Genomic DNA, 13,602 nt, shown 5'->3' on the forward strand with positions numbered 1-13,602 from the left:
CTAATCAAATGCCAAGATAGGCAAGAGAAGGGTAGACAATCATATGATGGAACTAAATAGATTTGTAGAAAAATGGAGACAAGTTGGGGGTGGGGGCAAATAAGCTCTGCAGCAGAAATTGTTTGTAAGATTATTTTCAGTAATTCATAACAGGCTTGTATAATACACTGTTTGGTATAATGTCTGTGTTTACCCTTCCTAGTTGTATATATGATTTTAATAAATCTCTAACTTGAGAAGCACAATAAAACTAGTTGAACACAATTAATTATCAAGTCAACAGGTTGAAACAATCTGTCAGCCTTGGCTCAATGGTAGGACTCTTACCCATCAGTCAGAAATAAGTGGGTTCAAGCCCCACTTGACAGTCTTGAGCACATAAACTAGGCTGACACTTTAGTACAGTACAGAGAGAGTGCTGCACTGTTGGAGATGCTGTCTTTCGGATGAGACATTAAACTGAGGCCCTGTCTGCCATTGCATGATTCAAAGAAGAGCTGGGGAGTTCTCCTGATGTCATGGCCAATAGTTATTCCTCAAACAACATCATCAAAACAGATTATCTGATCATTTATCTCATTGCTGATTCTGGGACCTTAGCTGTCTACAAATTGGCTGACGTTACAACAATGAGTTCATTTCAAAAAGTACTTCATTGACTAAAGCGCTTTCGGACGTTCTCAGGCTGGGGAATGCAATTTCTTTCTAATGTTCAGGGGAAAAGATTCCTTTCACTCACAACAGCAACAAAAATGAGACATGTCATTAACTGCCATTTGTGTGGGCACTCTTTATAGGGCATGAGAAAGAATATTGGATGATTCTAATTTGAAAATATCTTGTTATTTTGCAAGACTTACCCATGATATGTAAATCATAAGCAAAAAAAATATGGTTCATGAAAGAATTGCAAAATTAACAGCAATATTAAATAAACAAAATTGTTTTACAAATGAACTGTTATACTGTTGAGTAAGGTGTATACTTACTTGTTTACCCTGAACTAAAACCCTAGTAATTGCTGGAGCAAGGCTGTCCACTTGTTTACCTAAAATACTTGCTGTGAGGCGTACAATAGACCTGGTAAACAAAAAACATATTCTACTAGATATTGTCTGTGTAAAATAATTTAAAGTATAGCCAACTAACCCTACAGTATTCAAACGTATATTTCATGAGACAAGAAAGAAATTCTCATGGTACAGAAATTGTTAAACAGCTGTGATTGAATAAACCGAGATTACATATTAATGTCCACTCTAGTCTGAAAAGGGTTAACAGACCCATGGTTTCAGACACTGAATAATAACCAAGTACCCAAGAGATCCAATGTCCTTATCCAAAGAGATAGCAATCAATCTTCTACTGCATTCATGATATCCAAGAAACATCTATCTGTCTGCACAAATTTTTGTAAATCTATTTTATTTCGATCTATACCAAAACTGAGCCAAGAATGCTATAGATTTCTCTGAAGGGTTATCTAGTAAAAGGAGAACTTGTCATCCCTCGAGATTGGAAATTCAACTCTGAATTTTTTATCAAGGGTAGGAAAATATCTCAAAAGAAGATGCTGAGGACAGCAACCAAGTATATCAAAATGCTAGCTTGATTATTAGTGGTGGGCATATGAAAGTAATAGAACTTCGCAGTCAAAGCCTTAGACTGGTCTACCTAAAGACAACAAGGTACACAAAACAAAGTAAGAGTGGCTCTTTGGCTCCATATGTGAAAATGTGCATTTACATCATTATAGCTGCAAGTTTCAACTTCAATAACGACTAACATTTTCAACCCCCATTACTGGCATTTGACATGCAGTTTTTGATTTAATGGGCCAGAATTTGCTGTCAAAAATAACAGTGAGGCTAATGGCGCTCGCCGTTATTTATGCATAAATGGTACAGCGACTTCAGGCAAGGAGCAGATGCAAATATCTAAAAGTTGCTGTCCAAATTGCACTATATTGCCGTCAGCTTCGCGAAAATGGTATCTCGCTGTATGCCTCACCATTGACATGCATTGAATGTCATGAAGTTGCTTTATTTGCACGATATATGTCCTTCTGTTAATTTCAGCAAGACTTCCGGGAAACCCGTCCAGAACTCCCTCTCCATAAATATCGGGGCCTGTGTTTTTCCATTTTCTGATTGATTAGTTTTCTCTTTTTTCTTTCTGAATTTTCAGATTGATGAATTAAATGACCAAACTCATTCTAAACACCCAAATAAGTTCTAGAAGCTGGGTGGAACCCATCCAAAAGGATGACTACAGACTATCATCATGCAAACTGCAATCACGAGAGACCTTAATGGCAAAGCTGGGGAACTATGGGTCCTGATTTACAGTTGTTGCTCGCTGTTGTTTTCGACTTTGAAACCTCATTCTCTCTACCACCCAATCCACAATCTGCCTTCGGCCTGTGATTCTTGCTTGAAACACTGACCCCATGTCTGGCTCTGCTGGACTAGTCTTGGCCGGGCTTATAGCCCAGACTCGGCCCTGACCTGCAGCATCTGCTTGAAGTCACCGCTCCCACACCTCACTTCAGCAAAAGGCCCTACAAGTAATGCCAGGGAGATGGTAGTCATATATTTTTATTTTACCTTAAATTCATATAAAGGGGAATTTTAACATTTATATATTTTTAAATGGTTCCAGACTTCCAAATAGAAAGCAAAACTACAACAATGCTCAGTAGACATCTAAAAAGCCACCCACAGCTACCTACAACTCATGTGAATGCAATATTCTTTGTTGTATGTTACATAGATACATAGAGATAGGAACAGGAGTAGGCCATTCGGCCCTTCGAGCCTGCTCCGCCATTCAATGAGATCATGGCTGATCTTCGTCTGAGATCATAGCTGATCTTACCAGTTCAGTACCCCGTCCCCGCCTTTTCTCCGTAACCCTTAATCCCCTTAGCCTTCAGAAATATATCCAATTCTCTCTTGAAAATATTTATTGAATTAGCCTTCACAGCCCTCTGTGGCAGGGAATTCCACAGGCTCACCACTCTTTGAGTGAAGAAATTCTTCCTCATCTCTGTTTTAAATGATTTGCCCGCTATTTTTAGACTGTGGCCCCTGGTTCTGTGCTCCCCGGCCATTGGAAACATTCTCTCTGAATTCAGCCTGTCCAGGCCTGCCATAATTTTATATGTTTCGATGAGATCCCCTCTCAATCTTCTAAACTCCAGTGAGTACAAGCCCAAACTATTTAATCTCTCTTCGTAGGTCATTCCCGCCATTCCAGGTATCAGCCTGGTGAATCGCCGTTGCACTCTTTCCATGACAAGAACATCCTTCCGCAGATGGGGCGACCAAAACTGTACACAATACTCCAGATGCGGTCTCACCAGCACCTTGTACAGCTGTAGTAAGGTATCCCTATTCCTATACTCGAACCCCCTTGATATGAAGGCCAACATACCATTTGCCTTCTTAATCGCCTGTTGCACCTGCATGCTCTCCTTCAGTGACTGGTGCACAAGAACACCCAGGTCCCTCTGCACTTCCCCATCTCCCAATCTATTGCCATTTAGATAATAATCTACCCTCCTGTTTTTACCCCCAAAGTGGATAACCTCGCATTTATCCACATTATAGTGCATCTGCCACGTATCCGCCCATTCCCCCAACCTGTCCAAATCACACTGTAGCCTCCTGACATCCTCATCAGAGCCCACCCCTCCTCCTAGTTTAGTGTCGTCAGCGAATTTGGAAATATTGCATCCAATTCCCTGATCCAGATCATTTATATATATTGTGAACAGCTGGGGTCCCAGGACAGATCCTTGCGGCACCCCGCTGGTCACTGCCTGCCACTCCGAAAACGAGCCGTTTATTCCAACTCTCTGTTTTCTATCCGCCAGCCAGTTCTCTATCCACGTTAATACTTTGCCCCCAATCCCATGAGCCTTAATTTTGCATGATAATCTTTTGTGTGGAACCTTATCGAAGGCTTTCTGGAAGTCAAGGTACACCACATCCACTGGCTCTCCCCCATCTATTCTACCAGTTACCTCCTCAAAAAATTCCAGCAGATTAGTCAAACACGATTTACCCTTTGTAAATCCATGTTGACTCTGTCCGATCCTTTCCCCATTTGTCAAGTGCTCCGCTATTTTATCCTTAATAATGGACTCTAGCATTTTGCCCACAACCGATGTAAGGCTTACTGGTCTATAATTCCCTGCTTTCTCTCTACCCCCCTTTTTAAATATTGGGGTAACATTAGCTACCCTCCAATCCACGGGTACTGTTCCCGAGTCAATGGAGTTCCGGAAGATGATCCTTAGAGCATCTGCTATCTCCAGGGCCACCTCCTTAAGTACCCTAGGATGTAGTTTATCAGGCCCTGGGGATTTGTCGGCCTTCAGTCCCCTCAACTTACCCAACACCATATCCCTAGAGATACTAATTTCTGTCAGCTCCTCCCTCTCATTAGTCCCTATGTTTGCCGATATTCCTGGGAGGTTATTTGTGTCCTCCTTTGTGAATACAGAACCAAAGTATGAGTTTAATTGGTCTGCCATTTCCTTATTCTCCATTATATATTCTCCCGAATCGGACTGCAAGGGACCGACTTGGGATTTTACCAGTCTTTTCCTCCTGATATACCGATAAAAGCTTTTGCAGTCTGTCTTTATGTTTGCTGCAAGTTTACTTTCGTATTCTATTTTCCCCTTCCTGATTAATCCCTTTGTCCTCTTTTGCTGTATCCTGTACTGCCCCCAATCTTCCGGTCTGGTGCTTTTTTTTGCCAGTTGATATGCCCTTTTTTTTGATTTTATGCTGTCCCTAATTTCCCTCGTTATCCACGGTTGAGTCACCTTTTTAGGTTTATTTTTATGCCAAACCGGTATAAACATGTTCTGGAATTCTTCCATTCTATCTTTGAATGCTTGCCATTGTCTATCCACTGTCAATCCCCCCAGAAACACCACCCAATCAATCTTACCCAATTCCCGTCTCATACCCTCGTAATTCCCTTTATTTAAGTTCTGGACCTTAGTCTCTGATTCAATTTCCTCACTCTCCATCTCGACTGAGAGCTCGATCATATTATGATCGCTCTGTTGGTGAAGAGATTTTAACACGAGAAAATTTTGAAATCTCCATTAGAAATGTTTTACAAATTCAATATTCTGACTTTCTAATAAATGCTTTTTAACAACTGATATTTCCTATTTTTGTACCTTCACCTTTGCTGCAAGATAGACTTAAAAGCGCACCTGTGTTTAATATAACATAATTTCACAATCACATCTACTAGGAACATAGGAATAGGAGCACACCATTCAGCCCCTCAAGCCTGCTAAGCCATTCAAATAGATCATGGCTGATCTGTACCTCAACTCCATTTACCCATCTTTGCTGCATATTCCTTAATACCCTTTATGTAAGAAAAATCTATCTAACTTAGTCTTGAAAGCTCCAGTTGTCCCAACGTCCACAATTGACCTAGCCTCAACAACTTTTTTGGGGAGAGAATTCCAGATGTCTACTACCCTTTGTGTGAAACAGTGCTTCTTGATTTTGCTTCTGAATGGTCTAGCTCTAATTTTAAGATTATGTCCCTTTGTTGTTGATTCCTCCAACAGAGGAAATAGCTTCTACGTATCTACCCCATCAAAACGCTTTAACATTTTAAACACCTCAATCAGCTCACCCCTTGATCTTCTATACTCAAGGGAATACAAGCTAAGTTTATGCAACCCATTTTTCATTCAACTACTGTAATATTGGCCCTGAGATTAACGGCGAAGGTGCGGGGCAAAAACCCGGCAGGGCCTCATTTAAATAATCTGCTGCAGACTCCTGTCTGACAGCCGGCCAAATTGACATCCTGGCCAGTGGGTGGGAGCGCAAATAAGGGGCAAGAGGTCACAGCCAGGGACCCGTGGGGGAGGCCCCCTGCAGTCAGTAGAGGATGAAAGCTCGGAGCAGTGATTGGGGTGGGGGGAGCAGTGCGAGGGCATCGAGGCCGCTATCGGGAATGAGAACATCGAAGCAGCCATCGCGAGGTGGGGTGGGGGGGGGGGGGGAGAAGCTAGGACATCGGAACCATGATTGGGAGGGAACTAGGAGATCGGAACCATGATTGGGAGGGAAGCTAGGCCATCGGAGCCATGATTGCGAGGGAAGCTAGGACATCGGAGCCATGATTGGGAGGGAACTAGGACATCGGAGCCATGATTGGGAGGGAAGCTAGGACATCGGAGCCATGATTGGGAGGGAAGCTAGGACATCGGAGCCATGATTGGGAGGGAACTAGGGGATCGGAGCCATGATTGGGAGGGAAGCTAGGACATCGGAGCCATGATTGCGAGGGAAGCTAGGACATCGGAGCCATGATTGCGAGGGAAGCTAGGACATCGGAGCCATGATTGGGAGGGAACTAGGACATCGGAGCCATGATTGGGAGGGAAGCTAGGACATCGGAGCCATGATTGGGAGGGAACTAGGAGATTGGAGCCATGATTGGGAGGGAACTAGGACATCGGAGCCATGATTGCGAGGGAAGCTAGGACATCAAAGCCATGATTGGGAGGGAACTAGGACATCGGAGCCATGATTGCGAGGGAAGCTAGGACATCGGAGCCATGATTGGGAGGAAACTAGGACATCGGAGCCATGATTGCGAGGGAACTAGGACATCGGAGCCATGATTGCGAGGGAAGCTAGGACATCGGAGCCATGATTGGGAGGGAAGCTAGGACATCGGAGCCATGATTGGGAGGAAACTAGGACATCGGAGCCATGATTGCGAGGGAAGCTAGGACATCGGAGCCATGATTGCGAGGGAACTAGGACATCGGAGCCATGATTGGGAGGAAGCTAGGATATCGGAGCCATGATTGGGAGGGAAGCTAGGATATCGGAGCCATGACACGGGCTAGGGGATGTGGGGGGAAGAGAACATCGGAGCCACAATCCGGGCTGGGGAGGCCGAAGGCTTCCTTGTGAGGCATTTGCATTCAGTGGGGTAGAGTTTCCGCTTTGAGTGCAATCGGCAATCTGGGCGCAAATTGCGCTTAAAATTGTGCTGGTTTTCCGAAATGAAGTTATGGTTCAAGTTTCCGCTCAAACTCATTTGCTTAATCATACAAGTAAAATCGCCCATGAACCAGCACAATTGGGCAGCCTTTTAGAATGCAAAAAAAATTTTTTTTTTACATTCTTTGATATATTTAAGAGTGGTAACCTGGTGCAGTTTTATCAATACAGCTGAAATCGGGTTTATCACAAAAAATAAGCATTTTTAATAAGAGTGTCTAGTCCATCACCTGTGAGTACCTCGATTTTAAATCACTGAAAATGACTTAAAAACTGTACAGAGCCATTTACTAGTTTCATTGGTGTACACTAGTCCGCTTCTTAGTAAATTAAATAGTTTTTATTATTTTAAATCTTTTAAAAGGTGCCTATTAGTGCCCTTGTGCTTAAACAAAAGTTTAATTTTAAGAGCCTCCCTGAAGGCCTGCAAACGGGCGCAATTAACGGCAACGCGGCATGGTGATTAATTCGATCTGGGGCGTGGACAGTTTTGTGGGCGGGTCGGCTTCCAGCGCAATGTTTTTTAAACCAGCGCAAATCTGGGCCATGAGCATTCAAACTTGCGCTTGAAATTCCACGATCCTTTGTGCTGGTTTGGCTGATTTTAGCCGAATTGTGCTGGAAATACCAGCGCAACTTGGCGGAAACACTACCCCAGTATGTCAAGACTCAAGATGAGCATGGAAGCATGTATCCTCTCCTCACCAAAAAGAGAAGCTTTACTGGAACTCTTATTGCAATGTCCCAGAACCCAGCTGTACAGCAGCAGTGGGAATAACGTGTAAGTCACCATCATGTGTAAAGGCAACTTGCTTGGAATTGTCATTTTTAAATAGGATCTCCCATTCTTCCATCTGGAAGGAGAAATATCAACAACATTGATTCTGCTACCCACAGTCACAAGCAAAAATTGACCCATGTTTGTATTATGAAAGCTGAAGTCCTCAAAGAGTTAAGAGGAAGCTAAGAGTTAACTGCTTTCAGCTTAGCAAATCAGTCCCATAAGTCGCGTTCAGTAGTTAAATTTAGCTCCTGACCCATATTACGTTGTAAGAATATACTATAATACGAGGACAACTGCCAGTAATTCCAGCTCCTCCTTGAAAGCTGTTAACTCCTGATTCTCAGTACGGCACAAAATTACTGTGTAATATGCACTCTACATAATATATTTATGTATTTTGGCGCCTTTGGCACCTTCAAACTCAACTATTCCAATGCATTCCTGGCTGGTTTCTCATCTGCCATGCTCAGTAAACTTCAGCTATTCAAAACATTGCTACCCGTATCCTATCCTGCACCAAGTATCACTCACCCATCATCCATGTACTTGCAACCCACACTGGCTCCTGGGCGACTAACACCTCCAATTTACAATTCTCATCCTTGGATTTAAATCCTTTCATGACTGTGCCCTTCCTCATCTCTGTACATTGATGCAGCAGTACAGTACATGGGTGCAAAGCACAACAATTTAGCAATGGGACGGCCTGCGCCGAATCTGCACAGGTGTTGGTCTCACTGCTAAATCCACGTCCTGTGCAGGCCGAAAATAGCAGTTAGGCCCCTAGAATATGTTAATGAGAGGCCCAATGCCTGTTGAAGGACCCCATTACGAAAATAGTTAGCGATGAAGCGGGCCTACCCCACTCAGGATTCTTCAGGGTAACAACAACAACTTGTTTTATATAGCCCCTTTAACGTAGTAAAACATCCCAAGGCGCTGCACAGGAGTATTATAAGACAAAAAATTTGACACCGAGCCACATAAGGAGAAATTAGGGCAGCTGACCAAAAGCTTGGTCAAAGAGGTAGGTTTTAAGGAGCATCTTAAAGGAGGAAAGAGAGGTAGAGAGGATCAGGCAAGGAATTCCAGAGCTTAGGTCCGCGGCAACAGAAGGCACGGCCACCGATGGTTGAGCGAATATAATCAGGGATGCTCAGGAGGGCAGAATTAGAGGAGCGCAGATATCTCAGGGGGTTGTGGAGCTGGAGGAGATTAGAGATAGGGAGGAGCGAGGCCATGGAGTTTAAGTTTAAAAAAGTGTGTGATCGCTATTTGTTTTGTCAACTGAGGCAATACAATATGACAGTGCATTCAACGTTTGGGCACACCAACATCTTTTTACTCACGCAACTTAGTATGTTGGTGACAAAAATAAACAACTTTAATACAATACATAGTAGAACAGGGCTGCAAAAATGCGACAATTTATATGTCTGGGAATGTACACCCAGTACATATCTCAGTGTGAACTAATGACATGTCCAACAGTGCGGGGCTGTCCCTCCTTTCATTGCCAAACTTTTCAGAATTAACCATCTAACGGTACATTAAACTGAGCTTCAGAGTGAAAAACATGCTATTTTGTTGCATGTGGATCAAGAAAAGTACTTATGGATATTGCTCCCTACAAGCTTTAAACCTCAAATGACAGTGAAAGCATTCTACGCTCCAGCTTCCTGCTGTTCACATTACACCTGCTAGATCTAAAATACACATCTTTTCCAAAGGGCTGTCTTGTATATTAAAGATATGAATAACAATATACATATCAGTAGAATTGATATGGATATCGAACCAAAGGAGGGCACACTTAGATTTCCAGGTCCAGGCCTCATTCTAAGTTGCATCATCTAATTGGGCATCATGCCAGTTCTCAGCCAGGATAGCAGATGGTGAATCGTTCAGCGGCAAGGCACACTATCTTTGGATGGAGGGGGAGGGTGCTGAAGTAGCCAATCCAATCACACAAAAAAATAATTTCCATTGGTTTATTACAGAACTGTGATTGGGCATGCAACGGGTAGAGGGCCACAGAGGGACTGCAACTGAGATAGGGCCACAGAGGGACTGCAACTGAGATAGGGCCACAGAGGGACTGCAACTGAGATAGGGCCACAGAGGGACTGTAACTGGGATAGGGCCACAGAGGGACTGCAACTGAGATAGGGCCACAGAGGGACTGTAACTGAGATAGGGCCACAGAGGGACTGTAACTGGGATAGGGCCACCGAGGGACTGTAACTGGGATAGGGCCACAGAGGGACTGCAACTGAAAGGACCACAGAGGGACTGTAACTGGGATAGGGCCACAGAGGGACTGTAACTGGGATAAGGCCACCGAGGGACTGTAACTGGGATAGGGCCACAGAGGGACTGCAACTGAAAGGACCACAGAGGGACTGTAACTGGGATAGGGCCACAGAGGGACTGTAACTGGGATAGGGCCACAGAGGGACTGTAACTGGGATAGGGCCACAGAGGGACTGTAACTGGGATAAGGCCACAGAGGGACTGTAACTGAAAGGGCCACCGAGGGACTGTAACTGAGATAGGGCCACAGAGGGACTGTACCTGAGATAGGGCCACGGAGGGACTGTAACTGAGATTAGCCCTAAAGCAGGGATGTCAAAAACAATTTGCACGGGCGGGGGGGGTGATCTCATATCCTGGCACTTGCCGTGGGCAACATTCAGCAAAAGTTATTTGGACACACTGGGGCAGAAATTAGTATGCGTTTTGCCTGCTTTTGGGGCATAAAACAGACGCAATATATACCAATTTCTGGGCGCGAGGTCCTGCACGTAATCTGCACAGTGGCAGATTAAATCCCATTTGCACAAAAACATATTTGTCCTCACTATTTTTAGGCGTACCTGGCAGCTGCCTGAAATCAGCGTTGGATCAATTTAAGTATGTAAAATGCGTGAAAAACTAGGTGGAGCATGTGCTGTGCAAGCTCCAACAAGGTTTTCCAGTTCTACAGCGACATAAACTAAGAAATGTGGAGCATCGAGGAGCAGGAGTGCTCCACAGCACTACAGTGGGCCGCTGGCGGTCCGTACTCAACCCTCCTGCATCTCACTCCTCCATGTATTGGAGCTTGTGATGTAAAACCAGAGAGTGCAGCTCCCTATCCCCTTGTTCCCCATTTGCCCGCCAGTGGAAACAATCTTTCACTGTTTACCCATAGTAAAGGCCCCATGTTTCACTCACCCCTTTACTGGCCGCTCCGCTCTTGGCGCCATGTTGCTGCTGTTCACAGTTCCGCAGTAAATGCTGAGCATCATACCCACAAATCCCGACTCCATTTTGAAGTCCTCTTCCCACACAAGCCCCCAAGCTCCACAGTGCCCAGTCTCCGTTTCTCCCCCTGCCCGACCCCATTCCCTCGTCTCCCCCGAGTCCCCATCCTCAACCCCTATTCCCCAGTCTGAGTCCTTCTCTCTAACCCCCAGTCACCCTCTATCCCTCGCCCCAATCTCCCAAACCTCCGCTTCCCAAGTCCCAATTTCCTGAATTCCTATCACAAGTCCCAATCTCACCACCCCGAGTCCCAATCTGCTCCCCCCACCACCCTGAGTCCCAATCTGCTCCCCCCACCACCACGAGTCCCAATCTGCCGCCCTGTTCCCGGGGCCCAATCTTCTGCCCCCCCCCCACCCCCTCCCAATGTACTGCCCCACTCCGACGCCCCCACGCACCCGCCCTAATGTGCTGTCACCCCTTCCCCCCCCCACCCCCCCCGAGTCCCAAACTCCCGTCTGCTAGTCTCTGCGCACCCAGCCCAACCTCACCCGTGTCTCTCTCCCCTCCATACGCTGGTCCCATTTCTAGTCACTCCTGAGGGGGTTGGGGCTGCATCTCTGTGCTGGCATGTGGAGGGGGCGCTGACATCACAGAACGGCAGAGGAGCACTACTGCGTTGCAAAGTTTGAAGGTGCAGGTCTCCTGGGCTGTAAGAAGCAGTGTCTGGGATATTTGCCACAGCACACTATGGGCTGAATGGAACGGCTCTGCAGGCCATATATTTGACACCCCTGCTCTAAGGAGAAGGAAGCCTATTAGTGGGAGGCAACAACAGGAGGTTTAAAGAGGGAATAGCAAGTGCAAGCACAGAGCCACAAAAAAATCCAAGATAACTACCAAGGTTAAAAATAATGAACTGTACTTTGCGCAGGTAAGTGAACAAAATCTTATACAGATTAGGACAAATACTTATTAACTTGGCACTACTACAGAGATAAAACAAAACCTCAACAATGCTCATCATTTTTTCTACATAACACTGGTAGAAAGTCAAAGTCCAAAATGTTTAAATGATTTGTCATATGAAATACATAAACTAATGACTTTAAAAGAGGTGTAAATAACATGCTTCATGTCAAAAATGCCAATGTGTACATAGTGAGGCTTGAGATGTGAGCATGCAATGGAACAAAGATGTCAAGAAATGATTGAATGCAACAAGACATTAGTGAAAAATGTTTAACAACCACAGCTAAAAAATATGCAAGACAAAAATGTATGAGAACCATAACTGGATGCATTCAAGCATAATTAAGAAAATCTGCAACTGATGTATAATAACTTAAATTAAGAAACTTATTAAATGGAATGCTTTGGGTTGCTCAGCAAACGCATAGCTAGCCATCCAGTTAAATTAATCAAATGAATGCTCAAAATCTAGCACAAAAGTACTGTAGTAAGAAACCATTTATAAGTAAAAAGACAGAGGGCATTTTCTCTGGTGGTGGCTATGGAAGCATAAAAACACATGTATGCAGTGCAAGACATTCATTAAATAAATTTGGATGGTACTGTTACACACTAAAGATGGCACCAAATCTCACATATGCTGTCCTAATTACCTGCTTCCCATGTACCACCATTGTGGTAATATGTGGGGCCATAGAGGCAGCAACCAGCTGTAAAAGTGCAGCACTGTAACGTACAGCCAACCTAAATATATTGCATAATGATTATATAAGGACATAGGAGTTACAAAGAAAGTCAATCAGATTTCTAAACATAATACTGTCACATTGGTTTGTAAAGTGCTTCAAGTCTAAAATTTATAAATTGCAAACCAATTCAATTTAATAAGCATAATATTTCTGTCATGATACAATAATAAAGTAATATTAGTTAAGAGGACAACAAATGCACAAAACATAGCTAAACAAGTTAGGGATTACAGTCAAATCTTGATTATATGCTATAATGGAGAGGGGAAAAAAAAGATCATGGAGGGTCCACTAAATTATACAGCTGATTGCTGCTCTGAATTTGAGTACTTGCTCCGCTCCCTTCCACAACTGCTTGTCCAAGTCCTCTCCAGCAGCACTTACCTCCATTGCTCCTGTCGGAAGATCAGCTGGCACTACAACTGCTGATATATCAGCTGATCTGCTGCCGAACGTCAGCCATCAGATCCACCACAGACCTGAAAGAAGTGGCCAAAAGTGTTCCCCTGACATCAACCTCAGATAAAGTGGTGAGTGCTGAAGACAATCTGTCCTCAACTGCAGAAACCCTTCGTAGTGGTGATAAGCAGAGATTCCTAAACCATACTGATTGGATCTAGAATATGTCCAGCCATCATTCATTCACTTCACATGCTTGCTACTTGCTGATCCCCATGATATTTCTAACCAAATTATCCCTTACATGGCACCTGACTTGTAAATAAGAAGTGATTTCCCTAATGGATATCCATAATATCCTTATTCTTCTTATTCTTTCTAAGATTCA

General features: G+C 44.1%; 1 protein-coding gene across 3 annotated transcripts in view; it reads right to left on the reverse strand.

Annotated features, from left to right (window-relative positions):
- Nucleotides 1-13,602, reverse strand: part of phkb (phosphorylase kinase, beta) — a 337,093-nt gene that overhangs the window by 39,245 nt on the left and 284,246 nt on the right. For 2 of the 3 annotated variants that reach the window (XM_085991512.1, XM_085991510.1), the window contains one exon: nt 12,720-12,810. In XM_085991512.1, coding sequence (XP_085847638.1) covers nt 12,720-12,810 — 91 coding nt within the window. Of the gene's footprint in view, nt 1-989; nt 1,081-12,719; nt 12,811-13,602 lie in introns of all 3 variants that reach the window. The other variant, XM_085991511.1, reaches the window with a different exon arrangement.

This window comes from Somniosus microcephalus, chromosome 6 (assembly GCF_052327205.1).
Source record: "Somniosus microcephalus isolate GS21.2 chromosome 6, FLI_Smic_1.0, whole genome shotgun sequence".
NCBI classification, from domain to species: Eukaryota; Metazoa; Chordata; class Chondrichthyes; order Squaliformes; family Somniosidae; genus Somniosus; species Somniosus microcephalus.